At 44.9% G+C, this 23,462-nt stretch overlaps 1 protein-coding gene across 1 annotated transcript in view; it reads right to left on the bottom strand.

The window, feature by feature from the left end:
• The window catches only part of LOC132206321 (hepatic lectin-like), a 34,963-nt gene extending 13,052 nt beyond the window's left edge, over positions 1–21,911 (bottom strand). The window contains exons 1-5 of the mRNA XM_059639943.1: positions 21,812–21,911; positions 20,976–21,095; positions 16,492–16,566; positions 14,944–15,018; positions 3,403–3,468 (exon numbers count right to left, since the gene is read on the bottom strand). Coding sequence (XP_059495926.1) covers positions 3,403–3,468; positions 14,944–15,018; positions 16,492–16,566; positions 20,976–21,095; positions 21,812–21,899 — 424 coding nt within the window. The 5' untranslated portion in view covers positions 21,900–21,911. The remainder of the gene's footprint in view (positions 1–3,402; positions 3,469–14,943; positions 15,019–16,491; positions 16,567–20,975; positions 21,096–21,811) is intronic.
• Positions 21,912–23,462: the final 1,551 nt, after the last annotated feature.

Below are 23,462 nucleotides of genomic sequence, written 5' to 3'. Positions count from 1 at the left end.
TGGCCACACTGTCCTACACCAAGAATATATCGGAACTGCACTTTCCCCGACGCCCTCGTTCGCTCCACACTCTTCACTGGAGGCGCTGCACCTCATATTCTGCCTTGGAGACTACAGCCCAATGAACTAAATGTGGATTTTACCAGTTTCAAAATCTCTCCAACCCCAGCATCATCCCATGTCCAACCCTCCCTCTCATCCCCACCTCCTTGACTTGACACAATCTGTCCATCTTCTCTCCCACCTCAATGTCCCACCCATCCCACTGTCTAATCTCCACCATTCCCTACCTGCACTCACCTATCACCATTCCACCCACCTTCCCCTGCCCCACACCCCCTCTCTATTTATTTCCAAGCTCCCTTCCCTCTTCCCCATTTTTGAGAACAGCCCTGACTCAAAACATCAACTTTCCTGCTCCTCTGATGCTGCTGTGCCTCTTTCTCCAGCTGTCTTCCCCCAGCACCACACTGTGTTATCCAAGACTCGCAAGACCACTAAGAATCATGGTGGCCCACAAGCCCACAGCCACTCCACAACAAACACTTACAAGGATGAAAGGCCCCATTCCCACAACATGCAGAGTCAATGTCGTTTACAAAGTACCATGCAACAACTGCCACAAACATTACATTGGACAGACAGGAAGGAAACTAGCCATCAGAATACATGAAAATCAGCTAGCAGCAAAATGGCATGACAAACTCTCCTTAATATTGGTACACTCAGAGAATGTAGGCCGTCAGTTTAACTGGGACAAGATAACCATTGTAGCCAATGCAAAACACAGATGCGCATGGGAATTCCTTGAGGCATAGTTCACCACCTGTTATAAGACCGTAAGACCACGAGACACAGGAGTGGAAGTAAGGCCATTTGGCCTATTGAGTCCACTCTGCCATTTAAATCATGGCTGATGTGCATTTCAACTCCACTTCCTTGCACTCTGCCTTTAGCCCTCGATTCCTTGTGAGATCAAGAATTTATTGATCTCTGCCTTGAAGGCATTTAATTCCCGGCCTTCACTCCATGGCAATGAATTCCACAGGCCCACCACCATGTTATGCAATCAACAAACACAGAGAATTGAACCCCATACACAAACCCACATCAAAACCAGAAATGACACTACTCACCATAATGGACCAAACAGTATAAATTTGAAGCAGAGAAGAATCACACCGCTTCATTGGAGGTTGCATGGATGAAGTCACCTAGCATGGTGACGAAGTGCCTGAATGAGAATAAGTCAGCGCGGCGAGCAGGTCAACAACCTCACTCACAACCTGAGCTTCTGACCTTTACCAAAACTTTGAATCGTCTGAACAGCAAGCTCAATGTCATTCAATGACTGAGTGAAAATTGCCATAGCCATCCTGTTAGGAATGAGCTATTGAAGTGTTTCCAGTTTCACAGTTTAGTTTCATGAAGATGATGCAGAGGTGCCAGACTTCTCCAGACAGTTGGGCAACTCTGAGAAAGCTTGTGATGTCAAAAAAAACCTGTTGGACTAAAACCTGGTGTCAACTGATTTCTGACGGAAATAAATAACTGAAGCAGTGTTCACATGGTCAAGGCGCAAACTCTGAGGTAACCTCCTGACAGAAGCTCAGAGTGGGGCCAGACAGCTCAGTTAAATTTTCCACGACAGTTTCTCACCCAAAATTGATTAACAGTTCTGATCTCCCTCTTATAAAAAGGAGACAGAGGCACTGGAGAAAAGATAACTTTGATCAGTGGCCCTGCAGAGTTCTTGAAAATTTGTACAGGTTTTATAGCATAGACTTCAAATGTTTCTCCTTGTTAGAGACCAAAAACTAGATGTCCTAGAATACAGATTTAGCCAACACAAAGAACTGGCTTTGGCAGATGTCAAAGATACATTATCAGTGAAAACAGATGAGCACATCTGGGGGAGAGGAATAGAGGGTACATCGAAACAGGGAGGTGACCTAAGGCTGAGAGATGTCTAAAACGAAGCTTAAACGTCAACATAGATCAGTCAGTTCGAAGAAAATGCAAAAGGCATAATTTAAATGATTTCACAGCTGAATTTTCAAAAAGATTATTCATAACGATGTCCTGGTGATTGATTTTCATTTCCTGTAGACACTGATGAAACCAGAATCAGTTGACAAGGCAATGTTCGACAGTAGGGAAAGATGGACGGACACTCTGATGCATCTTCTTTCAGGCAGAATGAAACTAATGTGTGCAAAAATTGACCTGACCCTCTCTGGATTCCTGGTTTCTGGTCATTAGCAAAGCCCTGATCTTAGCCAGTTGTGGTCACCCAGCAACACGCCATGGATTGTGTGGTTAATAACACCATTGTTTTTCCAAATTGGCCATGAAAGGCCACCACTGGACAACCAAAATTGTTAATGGGGCCGTTTGGCAGTTGGAAAACTCCCAGCAGTACCACTGAAACAAGTGGTGAGTGATAGCTGAGGAGGCATGTGGTTGATTGTGATTAGCTATCCTCTGATGCCATTGTCAGCTCGAGATGGGATGATGTCAGAAACCTCTTCAATTTGGAATGAACAAATGTTGCTTCTGGTCGTCTCTCCAAACCCATTTGCTCAGTGCTGGGATCAATCAGCCACTTGCCTCTGCTGTTGGAAAAGTGTCAAAGAACTGAGGGGTTGCTGTGGGGGAAGGAATTAAAACACACCCCACTGCACACACTCCCCTTCCTCACACACTACCCCCTCCACACACTCCCCACTCTTCACACACCCTGCTCCACATACTCATCCTTCTTCACACACTCCCTCCTCTACACATGACCACCTCCTCACAGTCCCCTTCCATGCAATCCCCTTTCCACACACTCCCCCCACCATCCATTCCACCTCCTCAAACACTACCCCTCCCTTCCCTTCTTACATCTGCGGCCCATTCGCTTGTTTGTCCCAAAACAGCCTGAAGAAGCCAGAAGCAACAGGTTTTGGGGCACTGCTCCACATCAAGCTTTTCATGTGCTCTGACTGCCTGATGTAGATGCCTCAGATGGATTTGAGGGTTGTTGGTAACTTTGCCAAATGACTCAGTATCTCTGTAAGCCACACTTAGAAGGTGATTACTTCTATCAACAACCTATTACAGTCTGCACCTTCCAAGGCCATAAAATCCTGGAGTGGAACTCAAACTCAAGAGTTTGTGGTTCAGGGTGAGGAACATTAAAATCTGCACAACTAAAGCTTCCATTCAGGAATAGAGAAAGGGGGTAAATCATTTACTGATACAATCACACAACATAAAAGTATATTTTGCATGAAAAGCTGCCAAAAACTAGCTGTGCTGTATTAATAAACCATTTAATCCCAGAGTTTACCACTCTGACAGTTTTCACTTGAAATACTTGAAAGTTAAAGGTCACTGTAACAATTTTAAACTTACTCTCCTTCAGCTGAGAAATGTCATTCCTAAGTTCACTGAGTGAACTGCTTGTCTTCTCAGATAATCCTGGAAATGAAAGAGGAACAACAATTGAGACCACATGATGGTCCTTCTCCAAGAGATCATCATCACCATTCTGTACCAGATGCTTATGGCCTGAGTCAGGAAAGAAAAATCTGCAAAAAGTGACTGCCTTCCTCTCTGTTCCAATTTTGATTCTTTGAAATGTGATGTACATGATTAGAACACAAAGTTTTCATATGTTCACATAAGGAATGATTAATGTTTTGCAAAGTGCTGAGGATGGCAAGGCTATCCTAAAAGGAGAGATTGGTTCAACAGGACATGCATTCACTCGAGTTTAGAATGATGACATGGGATGTGGTTGAAATGTGTACAATTCTGACTGGAATGGAAGACTAGATGTTGAAAGAATGTTTACCCTGGTTGGGGAGTCTAGAACCAGGGAGCACAGTCTCAGGTTACAGGGTAGACCATTTATGACTGAGATGTGGAAACATTTCTTCACTCAGAGGCCAGTCAATCTGTGATACATGCTATCACAGAAGGCTGCCGAGATCGGTCACTGAAAATGTTCAAGAAAGACATTTGAAATACCTCCATATAGGTCAATATTCCGTCACCAAGTCACCATTTATTTATACACATATAGCACTCAGCACTGGTCCAGGTTCCTCAGAGCCAGCTCTCACAATGAACAGAACATCTGACACTCCTGTTTATATCTGTCAGCCAGGGCTCCCTGACTGGCCCAGATTAACAGCCCAAATCAGGGAATTCATATTCTGAGCTTCACCGGCTGGCCCCCCACCTCTGATGACATCTCACCCCATTTAATTCCAGGGACATAGGCTTATTCTTTCACTTGTAACTTCTCCTGGGGTGTTTTTGCGCTGGTTCAGCCTCAGATATGGGTGGTGTATACCGGTCTGTAGCCCACCTCTTGCGCCTGAAACATTTTAGAAGAATGAGGTTTCGCATGTGTAACATCCATGTGTCCATCTCAGACTATGTAGGTTCTTTCTCGTTTGGTGGATAGGGAGAACCTATAGATTCTGACAACCTTTCTGGGATGGTCTGATGGGCCAGAAATGATTTGCTTCTGCCTGTGGCGCACTTGCTTGTTCAATACCACCTCTCTCACCGTAAATTTGTACCTCGCAGGACCTGACCTCATGTTGTATCTCTGTGTAGGGCTATTTCTGTGGTTTCAGTACCAAACATTGTCCCCCGAAGTAAACTGTTTCTCTCACTTAGAAGAGTCTTGTGCCCAGCATTGACATTCCTGATACTGTTTCACCAGGTTCAGGTTGATCAGAATTAACATGGTGCGGAGTGTTCTTCCCATGAGAAACTCTGCTGGAGCTGTTCCTGCAGTTGCAGGACGGGTGATCAGATAATCAAATGGCAATTGGAACAGCTTGGTATCGAGTGGAGCTGTGGGCCATCTCTTTGAGCATGTCTTCAAAGGTGGGACGATTCTTTCTGTCAGTGGATGATGGATGCTATATAGTTGTCCTTAGATGTTTAATGCCATTCGACTTAAATTCCCTGATGACAAAGGATGGCCCATTGTCTATGACCAACTCTTCCAGGAGACCATGCATCGCAAAGGATGCTTGCACCTTTTTCTCGTGTTAGCTGAATGAACTCGATGCACACCCAACCACAATGAGTGGGTGTTCACAATGACTAAGGACATTGAGCCCAAGAAAAGGCCAGTATGGTCAATGTATAATGATGTCCAGGCCATTTCCATGAATGTGGGGTAGCTGCTGGTGCAAATCTTTGTCTTTGTTGGAACTCTGGGCACTGCCCCACCAATGAGGCTATTTCTGTATCGAGTCCTGTCCACCAGGCATAACACCTCACCAACATCTTCATTTTGGACACCCCTGGATGACCCTGGTCAATTTCAGCCAGTATCTGGTGGTGAACCTTGCCTGGAACAATCGCTCTTACTCACTAATAAAATACCACCTTTGACAGGGATCTGGTCTCTCTGGGCCCAGAACGGTTTCTGTTCTAGTCCCGATGGCCTTTTTGCTTCCCCAACTAACATCAACTGTTTTAGTTTTGCAAAGACTGGACTTTTTGTGTCCACAGTCTGATATTGTCAGCAGTGACCGGAAGGTTGTTCAGAAAGTTTAAAACCATTTCCAACTCTTGCAGAGGCAGCACCACCGATGGTGTATCTGCCAGCAGGAGGTGGCTCAAGGCATCCATATTTGCTACTTGGCCTCCTGGACAGGGTTCCAACTTGTAATTGAATGTGCTAAGAATGAGAGTCCAGTATTGAATTCAAACTGACGTTATGGTGGGGGGAGGCGGATTTACATTATCATCTTTGAGTAGGCTTGTAAGCGTTTGAGGTCCGTATCTGTTAAAAATTTATGTCTGTGAACATATTGATGGAATTTTCTCAAACCAAAGATGACCACTAAACCTCCCTTCTCCATCAGGCCATATTTGCACTCTGCATCAGCCAAATTCTGGAAAGAGTTCGTTTTTGGGTGTTCCTTTCCATTACTCCATCTGTGAGCCAACTGATGATACTGTACAGGGAGGCACCTTGTGTGGACACAGGATCTCACTGGTGGTTATGTTTTGGCTGCAAGACCACTTCCAAGGCTGACCCTCTTTGAACAGCCGATGTAAGTGTGCCAGGATGGAGATTGGGTTCGTTTGAACTTTCTGCATTAGTACCCCAATCCAAGGAAAGACCTAAGCTCCAGTATAGATTTGGGACCGAGGGAATCTTTGTTAGCCCTCACTTTATCTTCCAACTGGTGCAACCTGGTCTTGTCGACTCTGAAGCACTAGCAGGCCATGTGGAGTGCCTGGGACATGTATTTTTCCCGTTGAAGGCATACATGCACATTGGCCAATTATCTAAGATGATGTTTAAGTTCTCAAAGTGCTCCTTGTTGGCTTTCCCTGATACTAGCATGTCATCCAGTTAAATGGCCAACTATTTAAGCCAGATGTTGGTGTGCTTTCCAGGGCACATGCTGTCCTGGATACTGGCCTCTCGCTCAATTTAGGCACACAGAGACTCTTTGGCTGACTTGAGTCTACATAATGGTAACAACAGTATTGGTTTGGCAGCCCAGATCCTGGAGAATATGTGAGCCATCTGGCCAAGATGCTTCTGGGGTTTTCTTGTGGGCTGACCTAGATTGTGTCTGTTCAGGACATATCCTAATGAGGCTATACAATTCCCTTCACTCAAGTAGTGCTCCCTAAGCTGAGTCAGACTGGTGAGAATGTCCAGTTCCATCGCTTTACCCTGAAACTCTTCTGCTCCACTTGCTGCATTATCTAATGACAAAATCCATGTGAAGTCCAATTGGACCTCAGCTAGTAGATGCTTTTGCATGGTTACACAATTAATCCCACATACCAAATGGGCTCTCAACAACTCATTAAGGGTTAAAACAAAGTCACAATCCTCTGCCAGTCATAGAGTCACAGAGATATACAGCATGGGAACAGATCCTTTGATCCAACTCATCCATGTCGACCAGGTATTCGAAATAAATCTAGCCCCATTTGCCGGCATTTAGCCCAAATCTCTCTAAACCCTTCCTATTCATGTACCCATCCAGGTGCCTTTTACATTTCGGACTTATACCAGCCTCCTCCGCCTCCTCTGTCAGCTCACTCCATACTTGCATCACCCACTTCCTGAAAAGTTGCCCCTTGGGTCCCTTTTTAATCTTGGCCCTCTCACATTAAAACTTTCCCCTTCAGTTTTGGCTTCTCCCCAGGTTAAAGACCTTGTCGAATTACGCTATCCATGCCACTCATTATTTTATAAACATCCACAATATCATCCCTCAGCGTCTGAGACTCCAGGGAATCTCCCCCAGCTTATTCAGTTTATCCCTATAGCTCAAACCTCCACCCCAGCAACATCTTTGTAAATCTTTTCCAAACCTTTGCAAGTTTCACGAGTGTCGGTGCCTTCCATTTCTGGTTGCAGCGTCAGCGTGAGCGAGAGCTTGGACCAGGGGCCTGTCGGGAAGCCGGTGAGTCACTGTTTTTGAATCTATAAAAAGCTTACCTCATGAATAGCTGGAGGTACGCTGAGCAGGAGCGGACACGGGACTGCTGAGTGAGTGAGGTAATATATTTGTGTGGTTGTTTTACCCGAAACACTACTCGGGTAGTGTCTCCCACCCATCCTCCTCCTCTCACCAAAAAAAAAGTTCTGTGCACCTGATTGGTAAGGTAACAAGTTTATTTTTTATTCTTTATTTTTTAATAGTCTCTTTGGGAATTTAGAATAATGGGAACGGAGGTCAGGGCAGTTGAATGTTCCTCCTGCAGAACATGGGAGGTAAGGGTCACCACTAGTGTCCCTGCTGACTACATCTGCGGGAAGTGCACCCAACTCCAGCTCCTTGAAAACCGCATTAGGGAACTGGAGCTGGAGCTGGATGAACTTCGGATCATTTGGGAGGCAGAGGGGGTTATTGAGAGGAGTTACAGGGAGGTAGTCGTTCCTCAGGTACAAGAAAAAGGCAGATGGGTTACGGTCGGGGACGGAAAGGGAACCGGCAGGCAGTGCAGGGATCCCCTGTGGCCATTCCCTGCAACAATAAGTATACTGTTTTGGATACTGTTGGTGGGGGGGGGGGAACTTACCAGGGGAAAGCAGTGGGGCACAGGTCTCTGGCACAGAGTCTGTCCCTGCTGCTCAGAAGGGAAAAGGGAAGAGGAGCAGAGCATTAGTCATTGGGGACTTCATAGTTAGGGGGACATATAGGAGGTTCTGTGGGGACGAGAGAGACTCACTGTTGGTGTGTTGCCTCCCAGGTGCCAGGATGCGTGATGTCTCTGATCGTGTTTTTGGGATCCTTAAGGGGGAGGGTGAGCAGCCCCAAGTCGTGCTCCACATTGGTACCAATACATAGGTAGGAAGAGAGATGGCGATTTAAGGCAGAAATTCAGGGAGCTAAGATGGAAGCTTAGAGCTAGGACCAACAGAGTTGTTGTCTCTGGTTTGTTGCCTGTGCCACGTGCTAGTGAGGCCAGGAATAGGGAGAGAGAGGAGTTGAACACGTGGGTACAGGGATGGTGCAGAAGGGAGGGTCTTGGATTCTTGGGTAATTGGGACTCTTTCTGGGGTAGGTGGGACCTCTACAAGCAGGATGGTCTTCACCTGAACCAGAGGGGTACTGATATCCTGGGGGGAGAAATTTGCTAAGGCGTTTCGGGTGGGTTTAAACTAATTCAGCAGGGGGATCGGAACCAAAATTGTCATTCGAGTATAGAAAATGTTGAAAGAAGGGAGGTCCAAAATAAAGTTTCAGGGAAGCAAGATGGCACTGGCAAGCAAGAAGTTGGTTTGAAGTGAGTCTACTTCAACGCCAGGAGTGTCTGAAATAAGGTGGGTGAACTTGCAGCATGGGTTAGAACCTGGGACTTCGATGTTGTGGCCATTTCGGAGACGTGGATAGAGCAGTGACAGGAATGGTTGTTGCAGGGTCTGGGATTTAGATGTTTCAGTAAGAACAGAGAAGATGGTAAAAGTGGAGGAGGTGTGGCATTGTTGGTCAAGGACAGTATTACAGTTGCAGAAAGGATGTTTGGGACTTGTCAACTGAGGTAGTATGGGCTGAGGTTAGAAGCAGGAAAGGAGAGGTCACCCTGTTGGGAGTTTTCTATAGGCTTCCGAATAGTTCCAGATATGTAGAGGAAAGGATAACAAAGATGATTCTCGATAGGAGTGAGAGAGACAGGTTAGTCGTCATGAGGGACTTCAACTTTCCAAATATTGACTGGGAACACTATAGTTCGAGTACTATAGATGGGTCAGTTTTTGTCCAGTGTGTGCAGGAGGGCTTCCTGACACAGTATATAGCTAGGCCAACAAGGGGCGAAGCCACATTAGATTTGGTACTGGGTAATGAGCCCGGCCAGGTGTTAGATTTGGAAGTAGGTGAGCACTTTGGTGATAGCGATCGCAATTCTGTTATGTTTACTTTAGTGATGGAAAGGGATAGGCGTATACCACTGGGAAAGAGTTATAGCTGGGGGAAAGGCAATTATGATGAGATTAGGCAGGATTTAGGGAGCATAGGATGGGGAAGGAAACTGTAGGGGATGGGCACAGTAGAAATGTGGAGCCTATCCAAGGAAAAGCTCCTGTGTGTCCTAGATAAGTATGTACCTGTCAGGCAGGGAGGGAGCTGTAGAGTGCAGGAGCCGTGGTTTACGAAGGAGGTGGAAGCTCTGGTCAAGAGGAAGAAGAAGGCTTGTGTTAGGATGAGATGTGAAGGCTCAGTTACGGCGCTTGAGGGCTACGAGGTAGCCAGGAAAGACCTAAAGAGAGAGCTCAGAAGAGCCAGGAGGAGACATGAGAAGTTGTTGGTGGATAGGATCAGAATAAATCCTAAGGCTTTCTATAGGTATTTAAGGAATAAACGAATGACGAAAGTAAGATTAGGCCCAATCAAGGATAGTAGTGGGAGGTTGTGTGTGGAGTCAGAGGATATAGGGGAAGCACTAAATGAATATTTTTCAATAGTATTCATTCTAGAAAATGACAATGATGTCAACGAGAATACTGAGATACAGGCTACTAGACTAGGTGGGATTGAGGTTCACAAGGAAGAGGTATTAGAAATCCAACAGAGGGTGAAGATAGATAAGTCCCCTGGGCCAGATGGGATTTATCCTAGGATCCTCTGGGAAGCCAGGGAGGAGATTGCCGAGCCTTTGGCATTGATCTTTAACTCGTCATTGTCTATAGGAATAGTACCAGATGACTGGAGGATAGCAAATGTGGTTCCCATGTTCAAGAAGTGGAGTAGAGACAACCCTGGTAATTACAAATCAGTGAGCCTTACCTCAGTTGTTGGTAAAGTGTTGGAAAAGGCTATAAGGGATAGGATTTATAATCATCTAGAAAATAATAAGTTGATTAGGGATAGTCAGCACGGTTTTGTGAAGGGTAGGTTGTGCCTCACAAACCTTATTGAGTTCTTTGAGAAGGCGACCAAACAGGTAGATGAGAGTAAACCGGTTGATGTGGTGTATATGGATTTCAGCAAGGTGTTCGATAAGGTTCCCCACAGTAGGCTATTGTACAAAATGCGGAGGAATGGGATTGTGGGAGATATAGCAACTTGGATTGGAAATTGGGTTGCTGAAAGAAGACAGAGGGTGGTAGTTGTTGGGAAATATTCATCCTGGAGACCAGTTACTAGTGGTGTACCGCAAGGGTCGGTGATGAGTCCACTGCTGTTTGTCATTTTTATAAATGACCTGGATGAGGGCGTAGAAGGATGGGTTAGTAAATTTGCAGACAACACTAAGGTTGGTGGAGTTGTGGATAGTGACGAAGGATGCTGTAGGTTGCAGAGATTCATAGATAAGCTGCAGAGCTGGGCTGAGAGGTGGCAAATGGAGTTTAATGTAGACAAGTGTGAGGTGATGCACTTTGGTTGCAGTAACCGGAAGGCAAAGTACTGGGCTAATGGTAAGATTCTTAGCAGTGTAGATGAGCAGAGAGATCTCGGCGTCCATGTACACAGATCTTTGAAAGTTGCCACCCAGGTTGACAGGGCTGTTAAGAAGGCATACAGTGTTTTAGCTTTTATTAATAGAGGGATCAAGTTCCGGAACCAAGAGGTTATGCTGCAGCTGTACAAAACTCTGGTGCGGCCGGACTTGGAGTATTGCGTACAGTTCTGGTCACCACATTATAAGAAGGATGTGGAAGCTTTGGAAAGTGTGCAGAGGAGATTTACTAGGATGTTGCCTGGTATGGAGGGAAGGTCTTACGAGGAAAGGCTGAGGGACTTGAGGCTGTTTTCGTTAGAGAGAAGTAGGTTGAGAGGTGACTTAATTGAGACATAAAATAATCAGAGGGTTAGATAGGGTGGATGGGGAGAGCCTTTTTCCTCGGATGGTGACGGCGAGCACGAGGGGCCATAGCTTTAAATTGAGGGGTGAAAGATATAGGACAGATGTCAGAGGTAGTTTGTTTACTCTGAGAGTAGTAAGGGTATGGAACGCTTTGCCTGCAACAGCAGTAGATTCGGCAACTTTAAGTACACTTAAGTCATCATTGGATAAGCATATGGACGTACATGGAATAGTGTAGGTTAGATGGGCTTCAGATCGGTATGACAGGTCGGCACAACATCATGGGCCGAAGGGCCTGTACTGTGCTGTAATGTTCTATGTTCTATGACATCCTTCCCATGGCAGAGAAACCAGAATTGCACGCATTATCCTAATAGTGACCTAACCAGTTGTGCTGTACACACGCGGCGCGACCTCCTAAGTCCAATATTCAGTGTACTGACCAATAAAGTCAATTACATCATCTTAAACTCGTCAAAAATCTCAATTTGGATTCCCCTGATTCTTAAACTGCTGAGCAAAACTGAAAGGGTCTCAGAATTAGAGGAGGCAAGGGGTCATAATATTCCTCAACTAAATCCGTTCTCTCTTGAAATTTTTTCGTAATTGGTGCCTGAGAGAATGGCAGGCTCCTGATGACCAAATAAACTGTGAGTCCACAAGATGTCAGGGGAATTCCTCATTGCTTTTTGTCTGCCCTCATGTTATTTGGCTGGAAAAGTAGCACATTCTTTCGACATATTGGGCCCAGCATTGACAGCGGGATTGAACAAATCAAGTTTCCCAAATCACAGCATGATGTCTTAAATGCATAAAGCAACTCAAATATGAATGTTCCGAATGAATGTCTTCAGACTTGTCTCTTATTCCCTTTTGCCACCACTGAAATAACCCCACAGGCCAGTAGCCCAGCATCAAATTTCTTTTTATTTATGTATGCATACCACTGAACACTGGTCCAGCTTCCTCAGAGCTATCCCTCAGAGTGAACAGAACCTCTGACACTTCTGTTCATATCTGTCATCCAGGACTGAATGTTTGGTCCAGGTTAACAGCCCCAGTCTGGGAACTCATATTTTCGTAGGCCCACCTGGTGCCCGCATTACAGTCACAATAACATTGATACATTTTTTTGACATTAAAGACTGTAAGGGGGATGGAGAGAAAGCAGGGATTGCAAGAGAAAAACAACCATGATCATATTGAATGACAGAACTGAGCTCAAGGGCCGAATGGCCTATTTCTGTTACTATTTTCCATGTGGAAGTGAGGTCCTGTGTTTCAGAATTTGTTTGCTTCAATTAAGTCAAACTGTCACAGGAAAGCTACCACATTGAGATCTCCTACCTGTGTTCTGTGACGGTTGATGGTGCAGACAATGGGCAGTAATGTCACACAGTGGGGTAGTGAAACACAATGAAGGGAAGGTGATGACACATAATTGCTCTACAGGGTGGAGATTAAGGCCTGATATTACACCACAAGGCAATATGTGGAAATTTCAAAGGCCCAGGGCTCCTGCCCAGCTGAGACACAGTCCAAGAGGTTTACAAATCACTCTAAGCAACTTATGACACTCTAACCAGGACACCATGGGCTAGTTGGAAGTAGTTCATTTGTCATTTCACTACCTAGAATCAGACTGGAACAAATGATGCAACATAGTGTCTGTGCTGATTGACAGTAAAATTTTAGCTCCTGACATAAAACCAAACCCATAATTACTCCAGTGACTGTCACACAAACAGGACCATCCTCCTCTATATCATCAAATCCTCCTGAATCAAAAGGATTCAGCCGAGCCCCAGAGCCAGTGTCAAGAGAATGGCCAGGGCCTCAGACAAATTGAGGAATTCTCTGAATTGGAGACATGGTGATCGGTCAGACCCACTCATCGTTAATTTGCAATTGGGCAAGATCCATATAAAGTCAGTTTCTAGCATTTTCATGACTGAAAAGGAAACAAGATGATAATTGACACATTTGCATAAAGTTTAATATGCCTCTCGTATCCAACAGGGAGAAAATCACATGGTCAGACTGTTGTAGGTTTATTTTGCCCTTAATGGCCTCATGTGCTGTGAGTACACAATGTTGTGACTCTAACTGCTAATGATTCTGCTCTGGGTTTACAAACTCCAAACACACACAATGCAGTTGCTCAGTTGTGCTGCTTGCTTTTTAACTTATAACCAGATTGACAGTTTTCAATTTACTAACCAACAGACTTAACCAATTGATGAGAAGCGGGGAACTACATGAAGCTTTAACTGCAGAAGCTTTTTCGCTGTTGAGAGAACTAAGTGTTCCCAAAAAAGAGATATGTTGTCAAGGCCTGCAGGCCACCCGTATTCAGTGTTGGGTTGTGATGAGGGACAAGCCAATAGTACCCCCATTCTAAACACTGGAGCAGCCCAAATACATACAATGTGAATTCCAAATGCAAGACTGAGAATTTCACAACAATCTTTACCCTGATGTACTGATTGGGTCACCTCGCAACAGATCCAGCATCACACAGGTCCGTCTTCACCTAATCCAGTTCACTCCATGTGATTTTAAGAGACAGCTGAGAGCACTCAATACAGCAAAGGTGACAGGGGCCAACAGTATCACACCTGCAGCAATGAAGACCTGTGCTCGAGAATTTGTTTGCTTCAATGAAGTCAAACTATCACAGGGAAGCTACAACATTGGTATCTCCTACCTGCGTTCTGTGACTGCTGATGGTGCAGGCAAGGGGCAGCAATGTCACACAGTGGGGTAGTGAGACAGAATGAAGGGAAGGTGATGACACATGGTGGCTCTACAGGGTGGGGATTAAGGCCTGACATTACACCACAGGGCAATGGTGGCCCAGGCGTCAAACCCAGCTGAAGCATAGTCAAGGGGGGTTACAACTCACTCTAAGAAACTCAACAAACTCTGACCAGGACAACATTGGTTAGATGGAAATAATGCATTTGTCATTTCATTGCCTATTGTCAGACTGGAACAAAATACACACCAACGTAACTTGTTGATTGAAAGTAAAATTTTAGTTCGTGACATCCAACCCTGCAAATATTCAAAATGTGAAGAAACATCTGTGGAGAGAGAAAAGGTGGCAATTTTTTTTTGTGTGGCACGGTGGTTCACACCGCTGCCTCAATGCACCAGGGATGCGGGTTCACTTCCACCCTTGGGCGACTGTGTGGAGTTTGCACATTCTCCCAGTGTCAGCTTGGGATTCCTCGGGGTGCTCCAGTTTCTTCCCACAGTCCAAAGCTGTACAAGTTAGGTGGATTGTCCATGCTAAATTGCCCGTAGTGTTCAGGAATGTGTAGATTAGATGGGTTATAGGGGGTTGGGTTTGGGTGGGTGTTCTGAGGATCGATGTGGACTTGTTGGGCCGAAGGGCCTGTTTCTATACTGTAGGGATTCTGTGAAATCCTATGAATACCCAATGCTTACTCCCCCCAGTGACTGTCACACAAACAGGACCATCCCCCCTTTATATCATCGACAGGTGGAGCACCAACCCTCCTGAATCAAAACGATTCAGCTCAGCCTCAGAGTGAGTGTCAAGAGAATGACCAGAGCCTAAGACAAATTGAGGAACTCTCTGAATTGGAGATGTGGTGATCGGTCAGATCCACTCACCGTTCCTTTGTAATTCTGCAAGATCCATCTTGAAGCCAGTTTCTACCATTTTCATGTGACTGAATAGCTCAGTAACTGAAAAGGAAACATGATGATTATTCAGACATTAGCATCAAGTTTTACATATCTCTCATATCCAACATGGAGAAAAGTAATTAGCAAGATTGTTGTACAAGTTTCTTGTCCTTAACTAACCCATGTGCTGTGTGCGCACGATGTTATGACTTTGCCTGCTAATGATTCTGCTCTGGGTTTACAAGCTACACACACACACACACACACACACAGAATGCATTTGCTCTGTTGTGCTGCTGGTGTTATCACTTTTAACCTGATTGACAGTTTTCATCACATGAACCAATAGAGTTACTCAATCGATGAGGAGCAGAGAACTACATGAAGTCTGCACAGGAGACACAGTTCGCTATTGGTAGAGCTAAGCGTTCCCAAAGAAGCGAAATGTTGCCAAGGTCTGCAGGCCACCCACATTCAGCGTTGGGTTGTGATGAGGATCAAGCCAGTAATGCACCCATCCTGAACACTGGAGCAGCCCAAATACATGCAATGTAAATTCAAAATGCAAAGCTGAGGATTTCACAATAATCTTTACCCTGATGTACCAATTCGGCCAGCTCGCAACAGACCCAGCGTCACACAGGTCCACCTTCAACTAATCCGATTCACTCCATGTGATTTTAAGGGACAGCTGAGAGCACAGAATGCAGCAAAGGCGACAGGGGCCAACAGTATCACACCTGCAGCAATGAAGACCTGTGCTCTAGAATTTGTTTGCTTCAATTCAGTCAAACTGTCACAGGGAACCTACAACATTGGTATCTCCCACCTGTGTTCTGTGACTGCCGATGGTGCAGGCGAGGGGCAGCAATGTCACACAGTGGGGTAGTGAGAGAGAACAAAGGGGAGGTTATGACACATCGTGGCTCTACAGGGTGGGGATTAAGGCCTGACATTACACCACAAAACAACGTGTGGAAATTTCAAAGGACCGGACGTCAAACCCAATTGAAGCATGGTCCATTTCTGAAGAAGGGTCTCGACCTGAAACATCAACCTTCCTGCACCTCTGATGCTGCTTAGACTGCTATGTTCATCCAGCTCTACACCATGCTATCTCAGATTCTCCAGCATTGGCAGTTCCTACTATTTTTGAAGCGTGATCCGGGATGTTTATAATTCACTCAAAACAACTCTGCAAACTCTAACCAGGACATCATGGGCTAGATGGAAGTATTTCATTTGTCATATCATGGCCTAGAATTGATTCTGAACAAATTATACAGCATTGTATCTGTGCTGATTGACAGTTAGATTTTAGCTCCTGACACAAACCACACCTTTAATACCCAATGCTTACTCCAGTGATTGTCACACAAACTGGACCATCCTCCTCTATATCATCACCAATCCTCTCGAATGAAAAGGATTCAGCCCAAGTCTCAGAGTGAATGTCGAGAAAAAGACCAGAGCCTCAGACAAACTAGGGGATTCTCTGAATTGGAGACATGGTGATTAGTCAGATCCACTCACCATTAGTTTGCAATTGGGCAAGATCCATCTTGAAGTCAGTTTCTATCATTTTCATGGGACTGAATAGCTGTGTAACTGAAAAGGAAACAAGATGATGGTTCACATATTCACATAAAGTTTTAAATATCTCTCATATCGCACTGGGAGAAAATCACATGGGAAGACTGTTAGAACATAGAACATTACAGCACAGTACAGGCCCTTCAGCCCTCGATGTTGTGCCGACCTGTCATACTGATCTGAAGCCCATCAAACCTACACTATTCCATGTATGTCCAAATGCTTATTCAATGACGACTTAAATGTACCTAAAGTAGGCGAATCTACTACCGTTACAGGCAAAGCATTCCATTCCCTTACTACTCTCTGAATATAGAAACCACCACTGACATCTGTCCTATATCTTTTACCCCTCAATTTAAAGCTATGCCCCTTCGTGCTCGCCGTCACCATCTTAGGAAAAAGGATCTCCCTATCCACCCCATCTTATATCTTTCTTTCAAGGACAGGATGTTCATGAATAAGAGGAAGAACAAAGAACAGAGAAAATTACAGCACGGGAACAGGCCCTTCGGCCCTCCAAGCCTGCGCCGATCGAGATCCCCTGTCTAAGCCTATCATCTATTTTCTAAGGGTCTGCAACCCTTTGCTCCCTGCGCATCCATGTACCTGTCTAAATACATCTTAAAAGACACTAACGTGACTGCATCTACCACCTCCGCTGGCAACGCGATCCAGGCACCCACCACCCACTGTGTAAAGAACTTTCCGCGCATATCTCCCTTACTCTTTCCTCCTCTCACTTTGAACTCATGACCCCGAGTAATTGACTCCCCCACTCTGGGAAAAAGCTTCTTGCTATCCACCTTGTCTATACCCGTCATGATTTTCTAGACCTCAATCAGGTCCCCCCTCAATCTCCGTCTTTCCAATGAAAATAATCCTAAGCTACTCAACCTCTCTTCATAGCTAGCACCCTCCACACCAGGCAACATCCTGGTGAACCTCTTCTGCACCCTCTCCAAAGCATCTACATCCTTTTGATAATGTGGCAACCAGAACTGTACCCAGTACTCTAAACGTGGCCGAACCAAAGTCTTATACAACTGTAACATGACCTGTCAACTTCTGTACTCAATACCCCGTCCGATGAAGGAAAGCATGCCATATGCCTTCTTGACCACCCGATTGACCTGCGTTGCAACCTTCAGGGAACGATGAACCTGAATACCCAGATCTCTCTGAATATCAATTTTCCCCAGGACTTTTCCATTTACTCTATGGTTCGCTCTTGAATTAGATCTTTCCAAATGCATCACCTGGCAATTGCCTGGATTAAACTCCATCTGACATTTATCTGCCCAACTCTCCAATCTATCTATATTCATACATAGATGAAAAGATAAAGTTTAAATAAAACCTGCCTGTGTTGAATTTCTGATCTGACTCACAATTACCACCACTTCACCAGACCCCAACTCACAAAGAAGTCCCTGATCCTGAGGAGCGATTTTTCACTGCTGCACCAATACACTTTTTCTACTGCCCAATCTGACCAACACCAACATCAGACAAGATAACCAAGTGTGAAGTTGGATGAACACAGCAGGCCAAGCAGCATCTCAGGAGCACAAAAGCTGATGTTTTGGGCCGCGACCCTTCATCAGAGAGGGGGATGGGGAGAGGGTTCTGGAATAAATAGGGAGAGAGGGGGAGGCGGACCGAAGATGGAGAGGAGAGTATAGGTGGGGAGGTAGGGAGGGGATAGGTCAGTCCAGGGAAGCCGGACAGGTCAAGGAGGCGGGATGAGGTTAGTAGGTAGAAAATGGAGGTGCGGCTTGAGGTGGGACAAGGGATAGGTGAGAGGAAGAACAGGTTAGTGAGGCGGGGACAAGCTGGGCTGGTTCAGCTCGTTCCCCCCACCCCCAACTGCATCCCAAAACCAGCCCAGCTTGTCACTGCCTCCCTAACCAGTTCTTCCTCTCACCTATCCCTTGTCCCACCTCAAGCCGCACCTCCATTTTCTACCTACTAACCTCATCCTGCCTCCTTGACCTGTCCGGCTTCCCTGGACTGACCTATCCCCTCCCTACCTCCCCACCTGTCCTCTCCTCTCCATCTTCGGTCCGCCTCCCCCTCTCTCCCTATTTATTCCAGAACCCTCTCCCCATCCCCCTCTCTGATGAAAGGTCTAGGCCCGAAACGTCAGCTTTTGTGCTCCTGACATGCTGCTTGGCCTGCTGTGTTCATCCAGCTTCACACTTGGTTATCTTGGATTCTCCAGCATCTGCAGTTCCCAATATCTCTGACCAACATCAGACTGTTGGGTGGTCCCTCCCACCTCTGCTTCCACACTGAAAGTGTCGGGCCCAGCTAATGATGAAATCTTCATTTCTCTTGCAGCAAATTTAGCTGCTGGGTCTACCTTGCTGGCCTCACCTTAGAATTTACTCTCCTCCCACCCTGGGCACAATTCCCGCATGCCACACACTGGGCTCAATCTCCCCCTGACACCCCACACTGGGCTCAATCTCCCCCCACACCCCACACTGAGCTCAATCTGCCCCCCCATGCCCCACACTAAGCTCAATCTTGCCCACGCCCCATACTGGGCTCTCTCTCCCCCACCCAACACTAGAGCTCAATCTCCCCGCCATGTCCCACACTGGGATCACTCTCCCCCCATCCACACTGGGCTCCCCCTCCCCACCACACACTAGGCTCTCTCCCCCACCCCCACACACTGGGCTGTCTCCCCCCTGACACAGTGGGCTCGCTGGGACTCTCACTCATGCCAACTGTCTCTCTCTCACATACACACACTCTCTCTTTCTCTCTCTCTCTCTCTCTCTCTCTCACACATACAGTCTCTCACACACAAGCACTCACACACATACTCATCAGACACACACACAAATACATACACACATACACTCACATAAACACGCAGATGCACGCACACTCTCTCTCTCACGCACACACACAGACACACAAAACACTGTTACTCTATTGTGGCAGCTTCAATAGAACTTATTATGTGCTTGACATGCTGGAGTGTCACTACAATCTGTTATCCTGAACATCACTGACATTCTACGGCAGAGAAACTGCTCGACCAGCAATCACAGGTCTCCCAGCACGATGTGACCATACACTAGTCACAGTCAGTGGAATCACTCAATAATCAGACAACAAATCAGGCAATTTCAGAGACTACCGCTTCAATTCATGATTTAACATTGAAATTTAGAGTCACAGAGTCAGAGATCTGTATCCTTCAGCCCATTGTACTGATGCCAGTCAAAAACTAACTATTCTAACAGCGTTTTCCAGAACGGGACCCGAAGCCTTGAATACCTTAGCACTGAAAGTGTACATCTAAATCCTTCTTACATCTTATGAATGTGTCTGCCTTGTCCATCCTCACAGACAGTGAGTTCCAGATTCCCATAACCCTCTGGGTGAAAAGTTTCTTCCCCAAATCTCTGAACCTTTCACCCCTTACCTTAAATTTACACCCCGGCCATTGTTCCCGCCATTAAGGGGAAATATGTCTTCCTGTCTACCCCATTTATGCCCCTCATAATTTTATAGACATATAAAAGAACATAGAAACATAGAAAATAAGTGTTGGAGTTGACCATTGGGCCCTTCGAACCAGCGCTATGATTCAATATAACCATAGATGATGGATCGAAACATTATCTAGCTCGCACAAAGGGACGGTCTCTCACAGAAAGCCATATTCTGTTTAGCAGGAAGAAATAATGAACAGAATAAAACCTAAAACAGGAACAAAAATTTGATCAAATTTCTCAAGATTAGCAAAACCCTTTACTTCTGGCAAAATTCCTTCTTGAGGAAGAAAGATTATCGCTGAATTATAAAAATTGCTGGAGTGCAAGAAGAAGCCATTCAGCCTATTGTTGTCTGTACCAGCTCTGCAATGAGTTTATCTGCACTTATGTGATACCGAATCAAAATGTGACCTGTATTTGTTCTTGAAACATTTCAGCATCATACAAGCATTCTGTAAAATCCTATTCACTCTCTCTACACGTATTAAACCTATAATCACTGCAAGCGTAGTAATCTATATACTTCAGAAAAGGAAGGGATGAGTTTCCCAGGAAGCTGCTCCCATTATTGAGATCCTCTAAGATCATGCCATCTGGGTTTTAGAGTCTGAGAGGGCTGTGTCAATGACTGCCCCTCCTGGACGCCTGCAGGGATAATCTCACCCATACTGAATCAGGGCAACATGTGGGCTACTGACTGAGGTGAGGCACAGACGGTGGGAAGGCAGTGGGTAAGGTGCAGTGCTTTGTGTGGAGCCCAAATTCCAATTCTCCTTTCATCGTCATCACTCACATCACCCAGGCTCATTTCACCGTTACGTTATTAATATCTGTAATTTTTGCACAACTTTAAATTATGTTTGTCAATTGCTATCACAACACAGTTTAAAATGTCACATCACTTACACAGTATCACTGCAACAGTAAGCGTTGTCAGGGACAGTAGGATGGAGAGAGCCAGGAGAATGTAGATGACCAGATGTGACCATGTTCCTCGGACAGGCTCTGTTGATCGAACACCATGTTCTGTAAAGTGGAAGAGAAGGTCATCACTGAAGGAATAAGAGGGACTCACTTTGCAAACGCGACTACAAACCCTTTCCCATTTGGAGCAGAAGAGGTGGAGAAACTGAGTGTGATTGTCAATGCTGGAATTTTTAAAATATTAGAATTAGTGGACATGCCTTGTACAGCTCACAAACATTCATTAACAGCAGCTTAAAGATATGAAACAGGGCAAGAATTGAAATGACAAAATGTCAAGGTAGTTAAAAGAACAGATACAAAATATCAGTTACTGTGTAATCTACTTGGTACAATAAATAACGACCATTTAACAATCATAGACATTCCTTCTCATTAGTTTTTCAATGTTTCACTATCCCCTTCTCAACATCTTTATTTCAAAATGTTCCTAATGGGTTTCAATGTGAGTGAACAGCACCATCAGTTAAAGAGGTGGTCACACTATTTTTTGACCCATTAATTTATTTCATTGCTTTGTAAAAACACAAATCGTTGAAGGGATGGTCATGGAAGAGTGTCTGAACCTGTTGCATTATTTCACAGTTCAGCTCTAAAATCCATCAGTTTCTGAAGTGGAATTACTTGACAATACTTTGTCTCAAACAATGAGAAATGATGTTTACATTGTTGTTCATTGATCTGAAAGTTAATTATTTCTAGTTAATTAACAAAGACTGAGTAACCTGCACAATCATGACCAGATCACTGATGTTTACCTGATTTTAGGTTTTGCTGTTTCATATCTTGTTTCCTTTGATCATGATGCAAGTTTTCCAGATTGGTATATATGTTATCCAGCTCCATGTTCTCACGCAGGAGACCTTCTTGTCTTTAGTGGCAATTAGAGAAAACTAGCATTTTATTCTCACAATTCTTCACCCAGAATTCCCATTTCTTGTCAGCTGAAAAGCTAAAGATGTGTGAAAAAGAACCCAAGACAATTTCATACTTCTGCTTTTCACTAAATGCAAGGGCATGTATCCACTTCTTTTGCGGTGGTGACTCAACCAAATTTCTTTCTGCTGTCTCTAACTATATTAAATAAAAACCAAAAGGACTGCGGTGCTGTAAATTAGGAACAAAAACAGAAGTTCCTGGAAGCTCAGCAGGCCTGGCAGCATCTGTGAAGAAAAAGTCAGAGTTAATGTTTCAGGTCCGGTGATCCTTCCTCAGAATGGAGGAATAGGGTCAGACACTTTTCCATGACCATTTTTGAGGAAGGATCACCAGACCTGATACGTTAATTCTGATTTTTTCTTCACAGGTGCTGCTAAACTGGCTGAGTTTCCAGAAACGTTTGTTTTTGCTTTGTGAATATATTATTGTTCTGTAAATACTTGCTGGAAATGTTACTGAATGTTTTTGGAGCTTTGTTCCCTCTACCTACTTTTTCACAAATTTCTGCATTTGAATCTCCAGGGCTTCCTGTTCTACAACAACCTGACAGCATTTGGGTAAGGGAATGAAATGTAATATTTCCAAGTCTGTTGCCCCCATAAAGCTATGTTGGCATTTGGATGGCAGTGAGAAAGTAAGAGGCTTCAAGGTGACTTAGAGATGTTGAGTAAGTTGAAAATATGTGGCAGATGTAGTATAATGGGGGACGAGTGAAGTTCACATCAGCCAAAATAAAATGGTCAGATATCATTTAAGTGGTGATAGATTGAGAAATTTTGTTGAACAAAGGAACCTGGGTGTCATTGTGCATTGGTCACTGAAAGCAAGTATAGGTGCCACATGTTGTCAGAGAGGCAAATGCTATGTTGACCTTCATTATAAGAGGGTATGATGGGAGATCAAGTCAATGGGGCCTGTATTTGTTGGCGTTTAGACACATCGCTGAATCCCCACTGTCAACATCCCAATGCTATGTACTACGCTGATCGTACCATCTACGAGATACAAGTCAGGAGTACGATGGAATACTTCCCACTTGCTGGGATTGTTGCAGCTCCAGCAACACCCAAGAGGCTCAATACCATCCAGGGCAAAGCGGCCCATTTGATTGGCACTACATCCACGAACATCTGCTTTCTCCACCACCAATGCTCAGTCACAGCGAGATGCACAGAATGATTCCATAAATAGAGGTTTAACAGTAATTGCATTGTGGGTATGATAAAGGAGCAACATATGGAGACAGAAAGTGAAACCTCCCATATGTTGTAATCTGTGTGAGAAATCGAATCTGGTGATATTATAAGATCGATAAAGAAGTCTTGCATAGCCTGATGATTAAATTAATTCCAACATTCCCAACACCTCACAGTGCTGTGTCGTCTGATCATTTCAAAATAGTAGGTTTCCATTATTTGCCTGCTAATCAGTTCCCAGGTATAAAATTCTGATGGCAGCTTTTCAGAACTG

The sequence above is a fragment of the Stegostoma tigrinum genome, chromosome 35 (assembly GCF_030684315.1).
Source record: "Stegostoma tigrinum isolate sSteTig4 chromosome 35, sSteTig4.hap1, whole genome shotgun sequence".
Lineage (NCBI taxonomy): Eukaryota > Metazoa > Chordata > Chondrichthyes > Orectolobiformes > Stegostomatidae > Stegostoma > Stegostoma tigrinum.
Note: the sequence above shows the minus strand (reverse complement) of the source record. Positions and strands in the feature narration are given on the sequence as shown.